This window comes from Thalassophryne amazonica, chromosome 23 (assembly GCF_902500255.1).
Source record: "Thalassophryne amazonica chromosome 23, fThaAma1.1, whole genome shotgun sequence".
Taxonomy (NCBI): domain Eukaryota; kingdom Metazoa; phylum Chordata; class Actinopteri; order Batrachoidiformes; family Batrachoididae; genus Thalassophryne; species Thalassophryne amazonica.
Genome location: NC_047125.1, coordinates 29,532,487 through 29,554,022, shown reverse-complemented (window position 1 = coordinate 29,554,022; position 21,536 = coordinate 29,532,487). Strand labels below are relative to the sequence as shown.

The 21,536-nt window shown below is 38.9% G+C and overlaps 1 protein-coding gene across 2 annotated transcripts; it reads right to left on the bottom strand.

Moving 5' to 3' along the window:
- Positions 1-1,192: 1,192 nt before the first annotated feature.
- Positions 1,193-21,303, bottom strand: LOC117505136 (E3 ubiquitin-protein ligase TRIM39). 2 transcript variants are annotated; one of them, XM_034164681.1, is made up of 15 exons: positions 20,994-21,302; positions 17,646-17,787; positions 16,044-16,278; positions 15,666-15,898; positions 14,817-14,921; positions 13,346-13,441; positions 12,278-12,511; positions 10,160-10,307; positions 8,936-8,983; positions 8,712-8,738; positions 8,389-8,453; positions 7,345-7,455; positions 6,924-7,042; positions 3,079-3,175; positions 1,193-1,774 (listed from the first exon to the last, which is right to left on the bottom strand). In XM_034164681.1, exons 2-15 carry the CDS (start codon positions 17,784-17,786, stop codon positions 1,622-1,624), a joined length of 1,812 nt encoding a protein of 603 aa, XP_034020572.1. In that variant the 5' UTR covers position 17,787; positions 20,994-21,302; the 3' UTR covers positions 1,193-1,621. The 2 variants fall into 2 exon arrangements, with proteins under 2 accessions (XP_034020572.1, XP_034020573.1); XM_034164682.1 differs by lacking the exon at positions 8,936-8,983 and having other exon boundaries at positions 20,994-21,303.
- Positions 21,304-21,536: the final 233 nt, after the last annotated feature.

Here is a 21,536-nt window from a genome sequence, read left to right as displayed (position 1 = left end):
CGCTGGATGTTACAGTAATGTAAACAAAGCAGATATTATAACCCCCTGGTTAAAAGCTGCATAACAACAAATGATGCAGTTTCTTCAACTGAACTGTTCTGGTCAAGTCACCGGCTTTAATTTTCTAAACATTTTTCCTATTTTGCCTTGGACTTTATTGTATTTTAAGCACAAAAAAAGCCAAAGGCATTTTGAGAGGCAAGGCCCTCCCTTTGGTTTTTGTTCACATTACTTTAACCTGCAGTTGTTATGAATGTGCCGTTTCCAATTTTATATTAAAATAAGACGTACAGCACAGTTAGAAGCATTTGTTTTCCCTCTATCACATTGTAATTTAATGATTGAAAAAACGGTGATTTAGCTGTGTTCTTCACTCACAATGAATATTTTTGTTTCGAGTTCTGCCTGTACAGTTTTTGGACAGAGACTGAGGGAAGACTGACAACCGCGAACATTTAATGTAGCCTTTTTCTTAACAAAAATGCCTTTAATCATATATTGCGTGACTTCCTGTGTGTATTACCTGCTAAGCCTGTATTCATTTAGACTGAAAAAAAGTTTTATTAAAACGTATAAGAATATAAACTAGTAGTAGTGCTTCAAAATATATTATGCAACTGTAAGATACGGTAAACGAAGAAACAGTTATATAATGTATTTTTAAATGCATCCGTAAACAGTAAAATGCTGTAAAAGGAAAAACAGCTATGAATTGTATTTTTATGCACATCGGTTAATGATAAAATACTGTAAGTAATCAAAAAACAAGTTCATACTGTATTTTTCATTAACTGTGCATTTTTACAGTAGGATAATGGCAACTCTGCTGCCAGTTCATTACCGTTTTTCTTTTTTACAGTGAAAAGTGTTACAGTGTAGTTTCATAGTGCTGTAGGCAGAATGTACTGTTGGAATTAAGTAGGATTGTAGGCCGACACATATTGGAACTTCTGCAAAGCTACTATCTTACATTGTGCAGCTATGATGATTATATACAATCTTGCGCAGCTTGTCTTAAATTTGCAATATTACTATTTACAACTTTTACTGTTTTGTTTAATGGCTAGGAAGCCTAGCGTTAGCTAGATGGTGTTAGCAGTTGTCACTGTAGATTTTTATACTTTGGGTTTATAACAAGCCCGCTAGCTATGGCTGCACGAGATTATTGTAGCACACAACAAATACAATAATGGAGGAGATGCTCCCAAAATATATTTAATAAAACAATGTGAATACACTGTTAATTCTGAGGCTCAATCTGCAAAAAAAAAAAAAAGCTGAACCAAGAAATGTTAAAATATTGGGTGTTTTGTTCCATTTGTCAATAAATCAGGTAAGTAAGTATGCACTCTGGGCGCCCATCTATTCCATGATATGGAATTGCCATTTAGGAAGACGTAGATGTTCAGGAAACGGAATAATTGAATAAATGATTAGTAAATCATTTATGATTGAAAATATGCCATAGTATTAGTATGCATTCTTCCACATTATAAGCAATGTATAAAACATTATGACAAGGATTTTTTTTTTTTTTTTTTAACAGCTCAAGCAAGCACACAGGGAGAGATAAAAATTCAGAAGAACCTGCAGTAATGAGTAACTTTGAGGGTTTGTTCTTTCATTCGGTCGTGTTTACGGGTATGATGATGAGCGCCCCATCATTTTTCCCAGATTTATTGGTGCAGGGGCTGAAAAACGGGAAAAGGTTTTCGCTGAACGTGTCGTTGAAAGTGTAGATGTGGATTTTGGCATCAACGTTGTAGAAGGACACCTGTGGAACAAACAGAAAAACAGAAATACTGTCCAAAAAAAAAAAATCAGAAAAGCTCACAAAATGAGATGACATTTTGTTTATGTTGGAGATAAAAAGTAAACTATATACAGTAAACTACAACCCCTGGCAAAAATTATGGAATCACCGGCCTCGGAGGATGTTCATTCAGTTGTTTAATTTTGTAGAAAAAAAAGCAGATCACAGACATGACACAAAACTAAAGTCATTTCAAATGGCAACTTTCTGGCTTTAAGAAACGCTATAAGAAATCAAGAAAAAAAGATTGTGGCAGTCAGTAACGGTTACTTTTTTAGACCAAGCAGAGGAAAAAAATATGGACTCACTCAATTCTGAGGAATAAATTATGGAATCACCCTGTAAATTTTCATCCCCCAAAACTAACACCTGCATCAAATCACATCTGCTTGTTAGTCTGCATCTAAAAAGGAGTGATCACACCTTGGAGAGCTGTTGCACCAAGTGGACTGACATGAATCATGGCTCCAGCACGAGAGATGTCAGTGGAAACAAAGGAGAGGATTATCAAACTCTTAAAAGAGGGTAAATCATCACGCAATGTTGCAAAAGATGTTGGTTGTTCACACTGGATGAAAGTCATATTCAGTGATGAATCTCGAATCTGCATTGGGCAAGGTGATGATGCTGGAACTTTTGTTTGGTGCTGTTCCGATGAGATTTATAAAGATGACTGCCTGAAGAGAACATGTAAATTTCTACAGTCATTGATGATATGGGGCTGCATGTCATGTAAAGGCACTGGGGAGATGGCTGTCATTACATCATCAATAAATGCACAAGTTTACGTTGATATTTTGGACACTTTTCTGATGTTTAAGGATGATGAAATCATTTTTCAAGAAGATAATGCATCTTGCCATAGAGCAAAAACTGTGAAAACATTCCTTGCAAAAAGACACATAGGGTCAATTTCATGACATAGGGTTAATGTCAACAAGCAGATGTGATTTGATGCAGGTGTTAGTTTTGGGGATGGAAATTTACAGGGATATTCCATAATTTATTCCTCAGAATTGAGTGAGTCCATATTTTTTTCCCTCTGCTTGGTCTAAAAAAGTAACCGTTACTGACTGCCACAATCTTTTTTCTTGATTTCTTATAGTGTTTCTTAAAGCCAGAAAGTTGCCATTTGAAATGACTTTAGTTTTGTGTCATGTCTGTGATCTGCTTTTTTTCTACAAAATTAAACAACTGAATGAACATCCTCCGAGGCCGGTGATTCCATAATTTTTGCCAGGGGTTGTACATTTCCAATACTGCACCTGTCCTTTATTGAAGTCTACAAATATGCCAATCTTATGTGGCCGAAGGTTCATTTGGAAATCTCTGCAGGGTCCATTGCGAAAGGCATACTTGTTTCTGAGGACACAGGGGAAGGATTAAGGAAAGGAAAGAAGTGAGGGTGGGGGGGGGTGTTAGAAAGTTAACAAGGAGAATTGAAGCTAAACTAAGAATAATAGTGTCTAAAAGTCATCATACTAGTGGAAACTGACCTGAAACTCCCCAAACGGTCAAGATTCACGTTCCAAATCAGGTCTACTGAAAATGTTTTTCCATCTATTTTTAACAGTTAAGTTCCTTTTTCCAAACTGTCTTAAAGGTATTCAGTTGCTTTTGGTGTCCAGACCAGTTTCTCTAACATTTAGCCAATTTACACCAGTGCTACATCTAAAACCTCTCTGATATTGGCATAGAAACGTTTATAACTGGATTCCAAATGACCCAAACTGCAGTCACTTTAAGGTGTTTTCCAGTTGGTTAAGAGCTCTTTTTAAATACAATTTAAAACTCAAAAAGCTGTTTATGACAGTTCATCCTTCCATGGAATAGTTCAAATAAAGTTTGTGTAACAGTTATGGAGTTATTTAAAATATTTGCTCTAAATGTGTTTAAAGCACATTTTAAAGGTTTAACATCACTTTAAAACAGGCCGTTGTTAAGAAAATGTTAACCTTTTGGATTTTTTTTTTTACTTGATAAATTATTAAAATATCTCATTTCTTGTTCTGTTGCTTTACTAATTGACTGAATCCAAACTGTTTTAAGAGTTCTGGTAAAACCACAGAGCCGTATATGAGTACTAGAGACCGCAGTCGCAATGCTGCCTACCTAATGCGAGTGTTCCTAAATGGAGAGCGAGCCATCATTATCACACTGGGCAAAATGCTAAATGTTTTCATGAGCATTTTCAGTGCGGATGTAAATACGTGAGTGAACACGCGGAAAAAAGCTTGCAAAATACGTCTTAAAATATCGTTCTTACCTGGATATCGTGCCAGTAAGATTCATTTACATTATGTAAGGAAAGTACTAAACTTACCGTGACAACCACACATATCTGAAATATTAGTGTTGAAAGTTTACGTGGATCCGATCTGTTCCAGCTTCAATCAGTTCCTTTGTGTATGATCATTCATGAATCACGTTTTATTCTAGGCACTGCCAGGAAACATCAAGGTACAGAAACTGAAGCTGAACATGTCATAATCCAAACAAGTTAGTGTTGAAAGTTTACGCAGATTCCATATGTTCCAGCCAAGGGCGTAGGTTTGGTCTCAGCTTTGGTAGGGACAATACCACCCCCCCGCCCCCCTGCCCACCACCACCACCCCCTAACCCACTCATACCATTAGATGCACAAGTACAGCATAATACATAACATATGACGACATAATGCTGAATAATTTAACACTTTATTTACATTATTAAGTGTGTAGGCAGACAAACAAATAGCTTAAATAACAAAATTGCACCCAAAATCACGAATCTATTCTATAGACCTACACCTGAGAACAAGACAACAAAAAAAAATACTTGTGGAGCTAACAAAAAAAAAAAAAGGTTTTTGCAACCAAGATGTATAATCTATTCTCTTCTTCAATAATGCAGTTGTAGATATCTGGCAACCTAATTTGCCAAAAAAAAAAGGGATTTCCAATGATATATATGGTGTATTACGGTAAACGTAAGCCTGTGATGTCATAACGCAGAGGAAAAACATGGAAGTTTCACACTAGTGCGCCGCTGATTCTCATTACCGTAAGTTCTCATGTAAGCCCTCATTCTGAAAAATTTCAACACTGACAGCAAGCCAAGAACCCGTGCTATCCAACAGTATGATATATGTTGCATATATTACGGTAAAATGCGTTCAGTGACTTTTGAAACGAGGCAAAAGTATGAAAAAGAGCGCAAAAGTGACAGAAAAGTACAGAGACAGACAGCAAACATAAATGTAGTAATTTTTGAGGAAAAGGCAGGATGTTAGTGTCATTTGTGAAGGTGTGTGTGCGTGTTTGTGTGGGTGTGCAGTTTATTTTAAGTGTGGCGCACAGCATTGTTCGCAAGCCCCGCCCTTCTTGTTTTTCTGCACCGGAGCAGTGTTGCCAGATATGAAATATGAAACTATCGTACCAAAACCTCAAAATTATCGTATTTTGGGAGAAATTATCGTACACAAACAAAACGCATACAACGTAGCTATTTTAGCGTTTTTTTTTTAATTTACAAAGAATTTTATGTCACATTTTTAAACAGTAATTATAGTAATGGGGAAACTATGGCACAAAAAGAACGCAAATGCACAAGCAAATGCACTACCAGACTAGAAAGATTTTTTTTTTCTGTGAAGGGACACAAACGTGTTAATTACCAGACTAGAAAGAGTCGAATTCAACCTCGAGGTCGCTGTCGTCATCTGATGCCACTTGTGCAGATTTTGTTGAACACAGAAAAAAATGTTGACACCTCCATAAGGAACTTTAACTTTTTTTTATTTTTCTTGTATCTCTCTTTGCTCTTGTGTTTTGTTCGTTTGTTATTGCATTTGTTGAAATAAAGTTTCGAAAAAAAAAAAGATGTTGTTTGGGGAATCTTCCTGTCACGGTAAAGATTGGATGGGAACTCATTACTTTGTATGAGGGGGGGCGGGCTTTCAAATGACTGTCCCGGTCGCCCAAAGCCAGCATTTGATGCCGCCTGAGTGCAACACCTGCAAAATGATTCTTGGGTGTCAGAGAGAGATGCGTGTTTGGGCAACCAACTGAAATTATCGTACATATTGGATTTTTTCCCATTATTGATCGTACATCGTACAGAGGGCAAAACTATCGTACAAATACGATAATTATCGTACATCTGGCAACACTGCACCGGAGCCACCCATCCTCTACGCTCTGGGACCTCCCACTTTACAAATGAAGCACTGCCTGCCACGAGATGCACTTTGTTTACGGCCATGTGAGAAGAACGTGAGCTAATGAAATTGCAACATGGGTAACCCTGTCACTCTGGCACGTTGAAAACACAAAACGTGACGACTAAAATTATAGTATCGAGTTCGCAAAAAAATAGTGAATGATTTTGTTAATATAAAAAAAATCCTAAATATTGGTAGGGACTATTTTGCCATCCCAAAATATTGGTTGTGACTTGTCCCTATGGTCCATATACAAACCTACGCCCCTGGTTCCAGCTTCCAAATTCTGCAGACATAACAAGGCACAATATCGCGATATTGATTGATTGAATTTATTTAGTAAAATAATGCACAAGATACATACGTATTTGCCCATTAAAATACACGGATAGCACAAGAAAGCGAGAAACGCTTGTTTCCATTGTGCTCTGCCAAATGTAAAAAAAAAAAAAAATACAACAAAAAATATACACAAAATCCAGACACATGGAATCCAGAATTCTACATGATAAATCCATTTTTGTATCGTATTGAATTAATTCAGCTTTGAGTAAAATTCCATTCCAGGTGGTGCTAAATCCGTCGTATATACTCATGGTACTATACAACGTCATATTCATGTATTGCACAGGCACGACGCTCTGCAAGATACACCAGTTTATCATGCAAAAGTCACGGAAAAGTAAGAAGAATAACAAAAAACTGCTTACTTATAGAAGGAAATGTGGCTTTGCCAACGTGCAGCTTTCTGGCATTTCCCTGATGTTTCTTGACAAGATCTATGAGTGCCGGCGGAGCAGCACCGGAGTTCCCCGGTGTGAAAACGGCGACCACGCCTCCTTGCCGGCACGCATCTCAGTACAACTGCGGTCTCTAGTACTCAAATACGACTCTGTGGGTAATACTCACTTATCTCTCAGGCTGAGGAACCAGTATCCATTTTCCGGAGTAACCTCAATCTTCCCCTTCCTGTTGATAGACTGTCGAACCACACCCAGATCCCAGTCCGTCTTCCCGCCCACGTCCACCTGTTCACAGGAAATACAAAGCCTATAATGTTTGCATGATAATACATTTCCGTGAAGATGAAGCAGGTTTTATGTTTGTGAAGCCGGAGTCTTTCTGGTTATTGTGACCAAAAATAAATCTGGTCCAAGAACTTCGATACCAGGATGGTGGGAACTGTAGTGGCATCACGGGTTGAAATGTTCAAATCCATGTTTGCAGATGGCTCCAATGATGATGTGATGGTTCCAGTATAAACTGGGGTAAATCTGGATTGGTGCACTATGATTACACATCATGTCTTACTTTATACTGGTGGATTTACCTCCCAGTAGTGTCTCCCAGTAGAAATGGCCTCCTTCCCCAACACACAGACTACTTTGTCAAACCTCTCCAGGTTGTCCGGAAGCTGCTGGACACGATCTCCACAGCGCACCTGTTGAAAACAAAACAAAAAAAAAACAAGAACAAAAGCATCAATGAGAAATCCAGTGACGGCTTATGATATAAAAACATCATGGGTTCAAGTCCCATTCATGCTATCATGTATGCCACTTAATGTTTATATAGGACTTCTTCCATTTAAAGGCGCTATGAATGATTTTTCTACCACTACGTGTCACCTTTATGCAACACTTCAGAACGTAAACAAACCATCCCTGCTTGGCCACCACCACTCCTCTGCTGGATTCGCCTGCACTAAATGTGCACACCTGGAAATCTCATGCACTAAGTGCACACATGCGGCCATAGTGAGAATGTAAATGGGACAGAAAAGCTCAGCGCAGAGGGAGTGCTGGATGTTGTGAAGCCAGTAAACCTTGACACAGTAAGCTGCTATGTTGTTATGTCCACCAAGGACGTAATAATGTAAATGGGACAGAAAAGCTCAGAGCACAGAGGGAGCGCTGGATGTTGTTAAGCCAGTAAACATTGACACAGTCAGCTGCTATATTGTTACATCCGCCAAGGATGTAATAATGTAAATGGGACAGAAAAGCTCAGAGCGCAGAGGGAGTGCTGGACATCATTAAGCCAGTAAACATTGACACAGCCAACTGCTATATGGTTATGTCTGCCGAGGATGTAATAAAATAATTTAAAATGCCATTCATAGCAAATGTTTCTCCAACTTGGGCTCCAGGTTTAAAAATTATTACTTTGTGTGAAGTTGTTAAAATGTACTATAACACACTCTGAGGCAATCCTTTATGTAGCTATCAGGTATTTGTATTTCTCTTTTCTGCTTCGATTATTCAAGTAGAAGATAATTTAACAATGTCGTTTTACACTCTCTGCTTTCTAAAATGGGTAGAACAATGTAAAGAATTAATTGTTAAATGATATAATGGTTTGTCATGCATCTCACACTCTTCAAGTCTTCGGACAGGATTAGCCTGGGATGGGCAGTGCCGGGGTCCAGAGTTACATTCACTGTGGCAAAACGGGAAAAAAAAAACACTTTAGTTTATTCTCTTATCTAATGATTTATGAATTTTCATTGCTTTTCTCGGTTTGTGAACACAGCAGAGCTCCAAATAATTATTTTTGTCAGTTAATCTGCTAGTTAACTGATTAATCATTTACTCTATAAAATATAAGGTACAGTGATGTTTGTTTTAATCATCAAAAAAAGCTGTTGATTGTGTTTGATTAATTGTTTCGTCTATAGAGTGTAAATGTAACACACACCTGCATAATCCTGGATCTTTTTAACCCCTGAAAACAGACAATATGATGAAAACCACAATCGGTACCATAATAATTACACTGTTAAGACACAGTCCATTTAATGTGCCGTCTATACAGCTGAAAATGGCAAAACTCCACATTTTTAAGCGAAATATCAAACTAATTTAGTAAACTAGTTTAGTTTATAAATTAAAAACTGGGGCCTTTAATGGGGAACCACTCACTGGGCTGCACTCGGATCAGACTGTGTTCTGATGGTGAGGCAAGAAAGCCTGGAAAGGGCATGAGAAGCAATGTATTAGGAAAGGAAGGTACACTACAACACGCATCATATCTCAAACATAATACAGTGGACAGCTCAAAGTAAGATCTGCACTAGGGGGCACTAATCATGTATTTTATCAACATCTGTACAAACATTTGTCAAGCATGAAGACTTGACTGAGGCCTGGATTTGTAAGTTTGAACACTGGATGCCAGTTGGTGTCACTGCAGCCTAATTGTGGCACAAGGATGGCAGACTTGTAGTAGATGATTATTTTTCGTCGTAGAGAAGGCAAGAATTCTTCTATCAAAGGCCATAGAATTTAAAACCAAACGGACTTTAATGCTTGTAGATATTGTTGAAGAACAGCGATAATAGTCATTTAAGTGGCTCATGGGCTCCATGAGACCACGGTGCTCTCCAGCAGTCGCCATCAAGAATCATGTTGTGCCCATACACTGTGTGTGTGTGTGTGTGTGTGTGTGTGTGTGTGTGTGTGTGTGTGTGTGTGTGTGTGTGTGTGTGTGTGTGTGTGTGTGTGTGTGTGTGTGTGTGTGTGTGTGTGTGTATAATATTCCCATGGTTGGTGGAGGAGGTCTCACTGACTGGGGCAGGTCTAGATGGAGATCAGCTGTGGAGTAGAACACCTGGAGCAGACAGTGATTTGGTGTTTTGCTAAATGGCAGCAAAACCTAAGCTGGGTACATTGGGTTTATAGAGAGGGGTAGCTCGAGGAGAAAGCAACAACATCCACCATGGAACCGACCTGGGTCCTGAAGTGCAACCATGCAGGCAGACAAGTCCATTCTCACCCCTCGAAAGTCTGTATCTGATCTGTGTGCTGCAGTCAGGTGAAACGTGGGCGTCCCCTTGGCCTTGTCCAGCCGCTGAGGTCCTCAAAGCCGAGGCACCTTGGCATCATGCCCAGAGAAGGTAGAAAGGGGGCGAACACCTGGTTAACCATCTTCCATGAAAGAAGAAACATTGAGAAAAGTTCCTTTTTTTTCTGATGCAATTCAAATAAAGTTGTTTTTCTTTCTATTGTAAAGGTACTCCTCAGTAGACTAAATCTTGACGACCTTTTGTTCAATGGTTGTTTTTGATGAACAGCTCTGACATTTTTCGGACAAGTCAAATTTTTGTTGTTATCTTTGGACACAAGCCCATCTCGTGCTAACCCAACCTGTTTCAGCAATGTTCTTCAGTGCGTTCTGGAACTTCTCCACCTGGGCTGCCAGCGACTTGTAGATGGGCACCGTTCCCAGGTCAAGGTTCACAGACACCCCAGACCAGTCTTTGGTAGGTGGAGGAGCAGAGAGCATTGAGAAAGTCTGAAAAGTAAGTGGATTAAATAATCTTAAACTGGAATGCCGTTTGCTCAGAATACAGATTTATAAGTAAATGTTTTATACTGTTTTTAAAACAAATGACATACTCGTACAGTGCATCCAGAAAGTATTCACAGCGCTTCACTTTTTCCACATTTTATGTTACAGCCTTATTCCGAAATTCTACATACAGTACCCCATAATGATAATATGAAGAAAAGTTTTTTTTGTTTTGTTTTTTTTACATTTTTCCAAATTTATTAAAAATGAACTAAGAAATCACATATATACAAGTATTCACAGCCTTTGCCATGAAGCTCATAATTGTGCTCAGGTGCATCTTGTTTCCACTGATTATCCTTGAGATGTTTCTACAGCTTAATTGGAATCCAGTTGGTTGGACATGATTTGGAAAGACACACACCTGTCTACATACAAGGTCCCACAGTTGACAGTGCATGTCAGAGCACAAACCAAGCATAAAGTCTGTAGCCCTCTGAGACAGATTGTCATTAGACACAAATCTGAAGAAGGGTACAGAAACATTTCTGCTGCTTTGAAGGTCTCAGTGAGCACAGTGGCCTAACATCATCTGTAAATGGAAGACGTTCAGATCCACCAGGACTCTTCCTAGAGCTGGCCGTCCATCTTAACTGAGCGATCAGGAGAGAAGGGCCTCAGTCTGGGAGGTTACCAAGAACCTGATGGGCACTCTGTCAGAGCTCCAGCATTCCTCTGTGGAGAGAGGAGAACGTTCTAGAAGGACAACCATCTCTGCAGAAATCCACCAATCAGGCCTGTATGGTAGAGTGGTCAGATGGAAGCCACTCCTTAGTAAAAGGTACATGGCAGCCCACCTGGAGTGTGCCAAAAGACACCTGAAGGACTCTCAGACAATGAGAAATAAAATTCTCTGGTCTGATGAGACAAAGATTGAATTCTTTGGTGTGAATGCCAGGCATCAATGTGTGGAGGAAACCAGGCACCATCCCTACAGTAAAGCATGGTGGTGGCAGCATCATGCTGTGGGGATGTTTTTCAGCAGCAGGAACTGGGAGACTAGTCAGGATTGAGGGAAAGATGAATGCAGCAATGTACAGCGACATCCTGGATGAAAACCTGCTCCAGAGCGCTCTTGACCTCAGACTGGGGCGACGGTTCATCTTTCAACAGGACAGTGACCCAAAGCACACAGCCAAGATATCAAAGGAGTGGCTTCAGGACAACTCTGTGAATGTCCTTGAGTGGCCCAGCCAGAGTCCAGACCTGAATCTGATTGAACATCTCTGGAGAGATCTGAAAATGTCTGTGCACAGACGCTCCACATCCAACCTGATGGAGCTTGACAAGTGTTGCAAAGAGGAATGAAAGAAAGATAGGTGCACCAATCTTGTGGCATCATATTCAAGAAGACTTGAGGCTGTAATTGCTGCAGCTATTGTTTGTACGTCCCTAACCACACATTAGAGTGTCAATAATATATTACTGAATTGTATACTGATGTTAGTTTGTGTCGGGAAGTTAGACATTTTTTACTTTAGTGCCATATTTATTCCTGTTAGGATAACAACTGAGTTAGCTTAGCTGGTGTGCTAAGTATTGCGGCAGCTAACCAGGTAAGTTGCTTGAAATAAATGTAGGTATTTGTTTTCAACATTTTACAGTTGACTGCAAATTCTACAAGACTGTTTTTGTAAATGTTTAATTTTTTAAATTGAAATGCAAATCTGTGAAAAGCTGCCGACCTCCGCTAATTCCAGTGAAATTAACACCCAAGTGTGTTTGAGTTACCGATTAGACTAAGAATGAAAATCAAGAGACACAAAACTTGCATCTTGAAATGCATAGAATTAGAAGAACATTGACAATTGTTGAGAATACAATAAAATAAAAGCTTGTTTTTGAGGCTGATGTATGAGGTTTGTGATGGTTTTCAGCCATAACCGGTTAGACCTCGTCAGATGGTCCCTAACCTTGACACAGTGTACGTGATCGTCCGATTGGGTGAGCGTGGAGAGGATGAAGCTCCTCTTCTGCAGCTCTTCCACTTCCAGCTCCAGCTGTCGTATCATGGTGTCGGCCTGGTGCTTTGCCGCTCTCTGGTTCATCTCCATCACCTCCATCAGCTCGGCCTGGGCATGTTCGATGGCAGAAAAAAGTGCAGAGAACAAGCACACACTGCCCGCCGTCTCTCGTTCTACTGCCGACTGTGAGAAACGTGCAAAGTTTATGTAGCATCATGGTTCTGTAGCATTATAAAAAAAAATGTTGGCACATTAGACAGATTTTAGCTATAGTATGGCGTTTTTTCACAAGAAGTAGAAGAAATGTCTCGACAGATGCCAAATCTGGTGTAGAAATACATTGAAACGAGGAAAATATTTTATTAAACCAAAAATTTAAATAAAACACGAGCAAACTGAGATTTCTGATGTCCATCAATCCAGATCCAGATTAACTCCAAAATTCAGTGGAGTCTTCCATGGTCTAATATCTATCTGTGGTGAAAACTTCGTCAAAAACCATGCAGTAGTTCAGACAAATAAATAAATAAACGCTGATGATATTATTATGTCCTTGACGCCGATATTAATTAAAATGAAGACAACCTGGCTTCAGGTTTTAAACAACGGACAGGTAAAGATTAAAACTGAAAATCTAAGTCACCACCACCGTAGATGTATGTTTAAAAAAGCAAAAAACATAATTTTACGTAAACCCTGAAATTTAAACAGCCGTCCAAGTTCAGATAAATCCACAAATATCTCATTTTAAAAATAAATGTGGAATTTCCATTAAAAATGAAAACACTGAAATGTGAATCTTAAGTAAAAATTGAACGTTGAGAAAACCTGAATATTGCCAGAGTGGGGGCAGTTGAATAAGCACAAACTTCATAAAAAGTTTGCAATTCTGGACAAGTGTTTGGTGAGCAACATCATTTAATGGATAATGTCAGGAACTGTATTTGTTGCTGAGAACGACTGACAGTATTTTAAACATAATTTTTATGTGTTTATTTGAAATGAGACGTTAATCACCTGTAGTTTAGCTACTGACTGTCTGATCTCCTCGATCTTCTTCATTCTCTGACTGATCATCTCCTGGATCTCCTGCTCCGACGCCCTTAGCTGAGCCTAAACATAAATTATACATGTAGAAAAATAACTTAAATTGTTTTTTTTATGACAATAGTTTTTATTTTAATTGGTAATTCCTTAGATAAAATGTTAAACATACATTTCCATTCACAAGATGAGTTTGGACAAACTACTTTAAGGCTAACCACTACCTATATGTTATTGTTTAACAATAAACATGTGTGGCGTAGTACCTCATGGTTTTATTCTTGGCCCAGTCCTAGTTTTAGTTTACATATGCATTATCTTTTCTTTTCTACTTTGTTTTGATAGTTACTATATACATAAAATAACTAATAATTCTATTTAATAAACAATTCCACAAGTCCTGCTAGCAAACAGAAAAAACTGAAGCATTCACATAACCTGCTTAACAAAGGTAAATGTGGTAAATCCACTTTAGAGAAATCTGATACATAACTGTAACATGTCTACGCTCTACTGTTGTCATCAACACTATAAGCACAAGAAAAGAAAAGTTTACACTTAAAAAAAAAAAAAAAAAATCTATGAACATGTTTCCGATGATCGTATTTCCAAACAGGAGGAGGAGCTAGCTATCAGATGTCAGGGGTCATATAGGTCATACGCCCAATAGAGCGCTTCGCTCTCAGACTGCAGGCTTACTTGTAGTTCCTAGGGTTTGTAAGAGTAGAATGGGAGGCAGAGCCTTCAGCTTTCAGGCTCCTCTCCTGTGGAACCAGCTCCCAATTCAGATCAGGGAGACAGACACCCTCTCTACTTTTAAGATTAGGCTTAAAACTTTCCTTTTTGCTAAAGCTTATAGTTAGGGCTGGATCAGGTGACCCTGAACCAACCCTTAGTTATGCTGCTATAGACTTAGACTGCTGGGGGGTTCCCATGATGCACTGAGTGTTTCTTTCTCTTTTTGCTCTGTATGCACCACTCTGCATTTAATCATTAGTGACTGATCTCTGCTCTCTTCCACAGCATGTCTTTTTCCTGATTCTCTCCCCTCAGCCCCAACCAGTCCCAGCAGAAGACTGCCCCTCCCTGAGCCTGGTTCTGCTGGAGGTTTCTTCCTGTTAAAAGGGAATTTTTCCTTCCCACTGTCGTCAAGTGCTTGCTCACAGGGGGTTGTTTTGACCGTTGGGGTTTTTCTGTAATTATTGTATGGCTTTTGCCTTGCAATATGAAGCGCCTTGGGGCAACTGTTGGTTGTGACTTGGCGCTATATAAATAAAATTGATTTGATTTGATGGTTAAAACAGATTGGTTCATCTTTTTGTCTATTTTTTTTAAACATTTATCTTTTTTTTTTCCAGCAAGAAACAAAACACCAGAAAAATCAAACATGTTACAACTCAAACATTTATGAACATGATCCAGCTCCTTTGTTTCATATTAATACCTCATCTTCCATCCATTTTTCTTTGACTGTCACTGTGTCGTGATCCTGATGGTCCAGGACTTCACACTGAGGGCAGATACAAACCTGATCCGTCTTACAGTAAAGCTGAAATCAAATGAGAAAATGTTTCACCAGTATTGACCTAAATACTGCATATATATATATATATATATATATATATATATATATATACACACACACACACACACACACACGCAAATCATAAAATTAAATATTTTTAATATATAGACATTAAAAGTAAACAGATTTTTATGAATAGAAGTTCTTTGGTTCTGTGGAACCCATTAATCACTGAACTGTAATTGTTGACTTTGGAGTGTTTGATCTTGACTAGTTTAAGAGATTCATGTTAATATCTTGACCTGGCTCAAAGCATATCTACATTAATAGTTTTAAGGTAGGAACATCTGTACTGTTTTCTAAAAACTGATGTAATCATTTTAAAGGATTTGACGGGAAAATTTAATAACTTGTAATGTTAATAAAATGATGCTGGAGCAATACCTAGAATACCAGAAGTGTCCCAAGGACTTTACCTCTGAACAAACATTTATGTAAACTTCATCCATTACGCGACTTCTCTGAGTTCATGATGGCTGATTCTAGATCTTAAGACTTTACGTTAATGTGAAATGCGCTTTGTGTTTCTCTGATGGACTTATAAACTTAAAGTCCCCTTTGCTAAAGACTTTTTTATGAGATTAGGCAGATCTGGTTTAGGTCTGATTTCTAGAATTGGTTTGAGGATTCATCATTCGTGACAGATAAGGTTAGACTTTAATTATGAAGAAACGATGGCCACGTTAAAGCATCGTGATTATTTTGTACCGTTAGTCCCCTGTGGTGGACTTCACAGAGGGCGATGCTGGAGGTGTTTGCCGCCCCGCACACAGTGAACCGTCTCCTGTAGTGGGAGGAAGACTTAGGAGGCTGAAGGACCTGAGAGTTGAGTTTCTGCAAGTGTGTTTGGATCAGGGCAGCGATTGTACTGTCTGTGGGTACCGAGGATGCCATGATGGGAGGAGACGCAGGTAATGACAAAAACGTAGGGAGGGGCCCATCTGTCCAAACAAGAGTCCAGGAATCAAGAGTGGGAATTTGTATATTTATTTTTTTGTAAATGTGTAAAGTTATAAATCAGCACAGATTGTACAAACACCTGCTGGTTCCTGTTGTCGTATTGTTTCCTGTATTTTTCCGCTTTACCTGTTGATTGGGCCTCATCGGTCCCTGTTGGTGGCGGCAACATATGAGGCAGCTTCTTCTGTAATTCGTCAACCAGCTCGTCTGTCGTGGTTCCTTTTCCTCCTAGCTTCCATCTTCCTGCTCCTCCTCCTCCTTTCAAAGGTCTGACCTGCTCTGTGATCTCTCGAAGTGTCCTGCTGATCTGAAGCTCAGGACGCTTCTGAAAGGTTTTCTTGCACAGAGGACACTGACAGACCTACAAGAAGACAGAGGGACGGGGCTGCACAGTTTTATTTTCATGGTTCAAGGGGTGAGCGTTTAGGAGCTCTTGCTTCTGCTTACACCCTTACGGGCACGTGGGTACGTCGTTAAATCTGTGTGTGCGGAATAAATATATTCATTCAAATAAATTCATTCATTCAGAAGGGAGGAGGAGGGGAGGAAAGGACACAGAGGAGAGGAAGACTGAAAGGAAAGGAGAGGGAGGAGATGAGAAAGGAGAGGACATGGAGGAGATGAAGAAGAGGGGAGGAGCGGCAGAAAGACAGGTGAAGAGAAAAAGGAATGAACGAGATGGACAAAAGAGGTGAAAGAGGGAGATGAGAATTGAGAAGGTGGGAAGAATGACGGTGAGGAGGACAAGAGGAGACAAAGGGAATCAGGCGATCAAACGGGTGAAAAAAGGGGAGAGAAGAGAAAAGCAAGGTGGTGGACGGGTGGAGAAGAGAAAGAGGAGGTGAATGAGAGGAGAGATTAAGAAATGAGATGACAAAAAGGGAGAATGAGAAGAACATGAGAATAGCAGGGAGGAAAGGATTTGGAGAAAAGGAATGAGAAGAAGAAATGAGTGGAGAGGAAGGTGAGGAGGAAGAGAAGAAAAGAGGAATGAAAATGATAGAAGGGGAAACGAGAGAGAGGAGGAAAATGAGAGGAGAGATTAAGAAATGAGATGAGGACAAAAGGAGAAAGAACAAGAGAAGGGACAAATGAGAAGAACATGAGAATAACAGGGAGGAAAGGGAAGAAGAGATGAGTGGAGAGGAAGGTGAGGAAGAGAAGAAGAGGACTGAAAATGATAGGAGAAAAGAGGCGAATGAGAGGAGAGATTAAGAAATGAGATGAGGACAAAAGGAGAATGAGAACAAGAGAAGGGATGAATGAGAAGAACATGAGGAATGAAAATGATAGAAAGTGAAAGGAGAGAAAGAGGAGGCAAAAGGACAAAATAGAAAATAGCCACAATGAGAAGAGAGTAGATGACAAATGAGCAGAGGTGAGAATGACTTGATGGTGACTTTGTCCCACCTCTGCAAATGAGAGGAAATCAATAAGACAGGAGGAGAGGATGAGGAAAAAGGAAAGGAACGATGACAGGACTGAGAGGAAAGGATGTGTGGGAGGAAAGAACTGGAAGAATGAGGGTGGAAGGAGAGGAGAAGAAATGAATGGAAGGAAATTGAAAAAACAAACAAAACAGCAGCGAATAGGAAGGATGGAAGAAATGAAGTTTAGAAAAAGATGAGGAAAGAAGAGAATAAAGGGGTAAAGTAGGTTAGCGAATGGAAAACATACAGAAAACAAAAGTATTCTGGGGTACGTGGCCATGTTTGAGTCCACACAGACCTTGGATCCGTCCCAGTATTTCGTGATGCAGCTCAGACAGAAGCTGTGACCGCACGGCGTAGTCGACGGGTTGGTGAACACGTCCAGACAGATCGAACACAGGAACTGCTCGTCAGACAGAAAGCTGCCGTACAAAGCCATCCTGTGAAGCATAAATAAATAGAATAATCAATAGATAATCACATCGTACATAAACAAGCCAGCTATATGCTAGCTAGCAAAGATGGCCGACTTCATGAGCAAATGTTGCACTCATGCTACCTGGCTTAACCCTTCCCCAAATAAGTTAGCATTTACTAGAAATTAATTACTCTCTTACAACTGATGGGAAAACAATAGCTATGTTTTTTTTGGGGGGGGGGGGTGGATTTATACCACAGTAGAGTAAGATTATGGCTAAAGTGCCACACTCATGCTAGTGATGGCTAATACATGATAGCTACTATCACAATTAGCTTCTACTTCTTTAAAGTGCAGCAATGTTAAGGCTTGTGAACAGTCGTTGACATAAATTTGCAAGTCACAGTTAGCAAAAACAGTAAAATATCTGCATTAAGATCAAGCATTTATTTTTATTTTTTAAGGGAATCAGAAAATCATTGATAAATTTCAATTACTTTGAAATATATGAATTGAGAGTCTCTTTAGATTAAAAAAAAATCCTGACTGAGAATCAACATAAGTCACCTCAAGGGGCTTCACAAAAGTAAAGTCTAGACTCAAGCCTCACCCACACCCTTTGTTAAATACTTTTTTTTTTTTATTACAGGATGCAATTACTATTATAGCAAACAGTGATAATTTAAGCAAAGCAGGTTAAAGACAGGCAGTAATACTGCAATTTCTAGTGTTTCTCACGTTTTGTGTTTTGACTTTTGTATGATGGTATCAGAAAGCGGCAGTTTTGAGAAAGAAAAATCAATCAAAGGCAAAAGACATGATCTCTTTTCAAAAAAATCACATTAGGACAGTGGAAGACTCTTGGAATGAAGCAAGCCAGGATTCTTTCAACATTATCAGATATGTATTAAAAAAAACAACAAACGGCACGCACACACACACACACACACACACACACACACACACACACACACCTGTTGCTAAACAAATAATTATTCAACACAGGTATATTTATAATGTTTTTAATGGTTCCATTGGAACATATAAAATCTATGATGACCTTACATGTAATGGAATAGGCCAACACATTCTAGATTTCAAATAATCAGTATATCGTTGTAATATTGTGCAATTAATTTTCATCTTATAGAATACACATTAATGTAGTTCTCTGTTAAACACATTATCACAGTGTATGAACACAGAAGTAAGTCCTATATAGGCCTTGAGGCCCATTGGAACCTGTGCTTTTCTCCGGATTACGTAGGCTGAAGCACATGAGGGTCTATGACTCCGTCTGGACAGGACAGCAGTGTTGATTAGGCCACGTCCTTGATTAGGATGAGGTCTGAAGAGAAGCACTTTAGTTTGACAATTCAGCGATCCAATTTCTGCCAGTTACATCTTAATTGCATGTCTTGTAGTATTAAAACGGTTTTCTGGAAGTTCACATTTTATTATAGCACAATAATACATAACTATATACGGTTGTGCTCAGAAGTTTACATACCCTGGCAGAATTTTTGTTTTATTTTATTTTTACTCATTTGGGTCATTTGAAATTGTGTAACTGATGTGGTCAGCCAGTCAAGATGCAGCCAGCCAGTCAGGATGCAGCCAGCCAGTCAGGATGGAGGCAGCCAGTCAATCAGCAGAAGCTGTATTTCTGTACAAAGATTATTCTGTTCTACATGCCAGTGACAGTATGGTCAAATATATGGAAATTAATAAATTGTTCATTTTTACTTCATGACTTTGATTTGGTTTGTTCTTTTTTTAATCAAATAAATACTGCTCTGCCCTGATATGAAACAATATGACTGTTTCAAACCATCTGGGAAACATCTGTCAAATATCGTCCTAAAACCAATGCAGTCTCACAGCATGTCGTGATTCAGCAGCACGAAATATACATTAATCTATTGGTTCGTCATATTGTCACGAAAAGTGCAAAATTTTCATAATGGGAGCATAAATTTATTCTAATTCATTCCGTGACAGGTGTATGTAATTAAAAGTGCAGCGGGGGGTCGGGAGTGGTTATGGTTAGGGTTCAGATTAGGGGAAGGAATAGGGTTAGGTTATGGTTGGGGGTAGGAGTAGGGTTTGTAATAGTGAGTTGAAAAAAAACCCGTCACGAAAAATTTCAATCATTTTTTTGACGGGAGGACGAAAAAAAAACGTGAGACTGGGCTGCCTAAAACATTCTGTTGCGACCTTTAGGAAAACAGACATGGAAAATCTTACGACGGCATTTTCAAACATTCTCTTACAGTGTTTTGGAGAGTCTACACTTTGTTCCCAAAATGCATTTTGCAGAGAAGCCTTTCCAATACCAAAGCAAAACATTTTGGATAAGTTTTGTGTTTCCTGGGTAGGTACTTTAGCATACTATGAGTCAGTAGCACTTTAACAGATAATTATGCTCCAGAAAACTTTATTTTTGGGATGAGTACCCTCAAATTACCCTACTATGAGTGTTTTTGTTGGTTCGATCATCTGTCAAATGAAACTTAACTTACAGCCACAGTTTCTGCTCTTGCCCCGTGGCCTAGGTGCATGTTACTTCCCTAGCCAAGGCAGTTAACTATTTACAACTGGGTGGACTGAGACAATCTAGATTTAGTGTCTTGTCCAAGGACACAGACAGAGTGACTGAGAATCGCTCTCAAGTCTATATATTGGTCGTCCAACTCCTCTCCCGCTTGGCTACCTTTCCTTTGTTTGTATATGAATGACCTCCTGTTTATGGCAGTCTTTTCGCACCAAGTAGATCCAGATGTCTTGATGGACACTGGTCATGTCCTGTGGAATAAGCTACATCATAACTTAATACCATCAGTTGTATCATTTTTTTTTTAACCCATAAAACTTTTTTCCTCCAGCCTAGGCTTGTATCTTTATTATATAGTGTGTTCAATCTGTTTATGATTTCATATATTTTCTTAATGTAATATACTCAGAACTACATTTCTTGTCTGAAAAGTGCAACATAAATAGTTTTTAATAATAAATTACAATTATAAATATACACGTTTATTATTATTATTTTTAGAAATACTTGAAGCCACTTGGATCCTGTTTGAAATGTCTTGAAGGTATCTCCTACCTGGATGACAGAACCTTCAACGACTTACCACAACCAAGATTAATAAATGAACCTTTCAAATAAACCTCTCAAATAAGATCAAAATTTAGGAATAAAATAATTAAAAGCTGATATCTTACCTGTCAATCTATTAGTGCAGAAGAACATGTGAAGTGAGGTGTTCAGATGTTTCAGGGATAAGATGCGGTGAAAATCGTCCTTTTATCATCATTTCTTCATCCATTCAAGGAGCACTGTTTACATCTGGCCCTCCTGACAAATAAGTATGTAAAACAGTGATCTGTCACGTCTCCACGGGTGAGGCCACGCCCCCATTACCTGTTTGTCCACCAGGTAAATGTGGCAGGTCTGGTTAAGTTAGGAAAATGTCTGCCAGGCACACAAACATAGTTGTCATCTTCAGGTCTCCCCCTCCCAAATCAAAGTTTAAGTTTTGTCTCTATTTTTTCATGCTTGTCAAAGTTTTGTAGAATCTTGTTTAAGCGTTAAAATACACAACAAAAATATAAACGCAACACTTTTGGTTTTGCTCCCATTTTGTATGAGATGAACTCAAAGATCTAAAACTTTTTCCACATACACAATATCACCATTTCCCTCAAATATTGTTCACAAACCAGTCTAAATCTGTGATAGTGAGCACTTCTTTGCTGAGATAATCC

Excerpts from the sequence above, each read along its gene's own strand:
- LOC117505136 (XM_034164681.1), bottom strand. The coding sequence starts at position 17,786 with ATGGCTTTGTACGGCAGCTTTCTGTCTGACGAGCAGTTCCTGTGTTCG. Across the intron at positions 13,442-14,816 it reads AAAAATGGATGGAAGATGAG|GCTCAGCTAAGGGCGTCGGA; the intron begins GTATTAATATGA and ends ATTTATGTTTAG. Across the intron at positions 3,176-6,923 it reads TTCCTCAGCCTGAGAGATAA|AAACAAGTATGCCTTTCGCA; the intron begins GTGAGTATTACC and ends CTGTGTCCTCAG.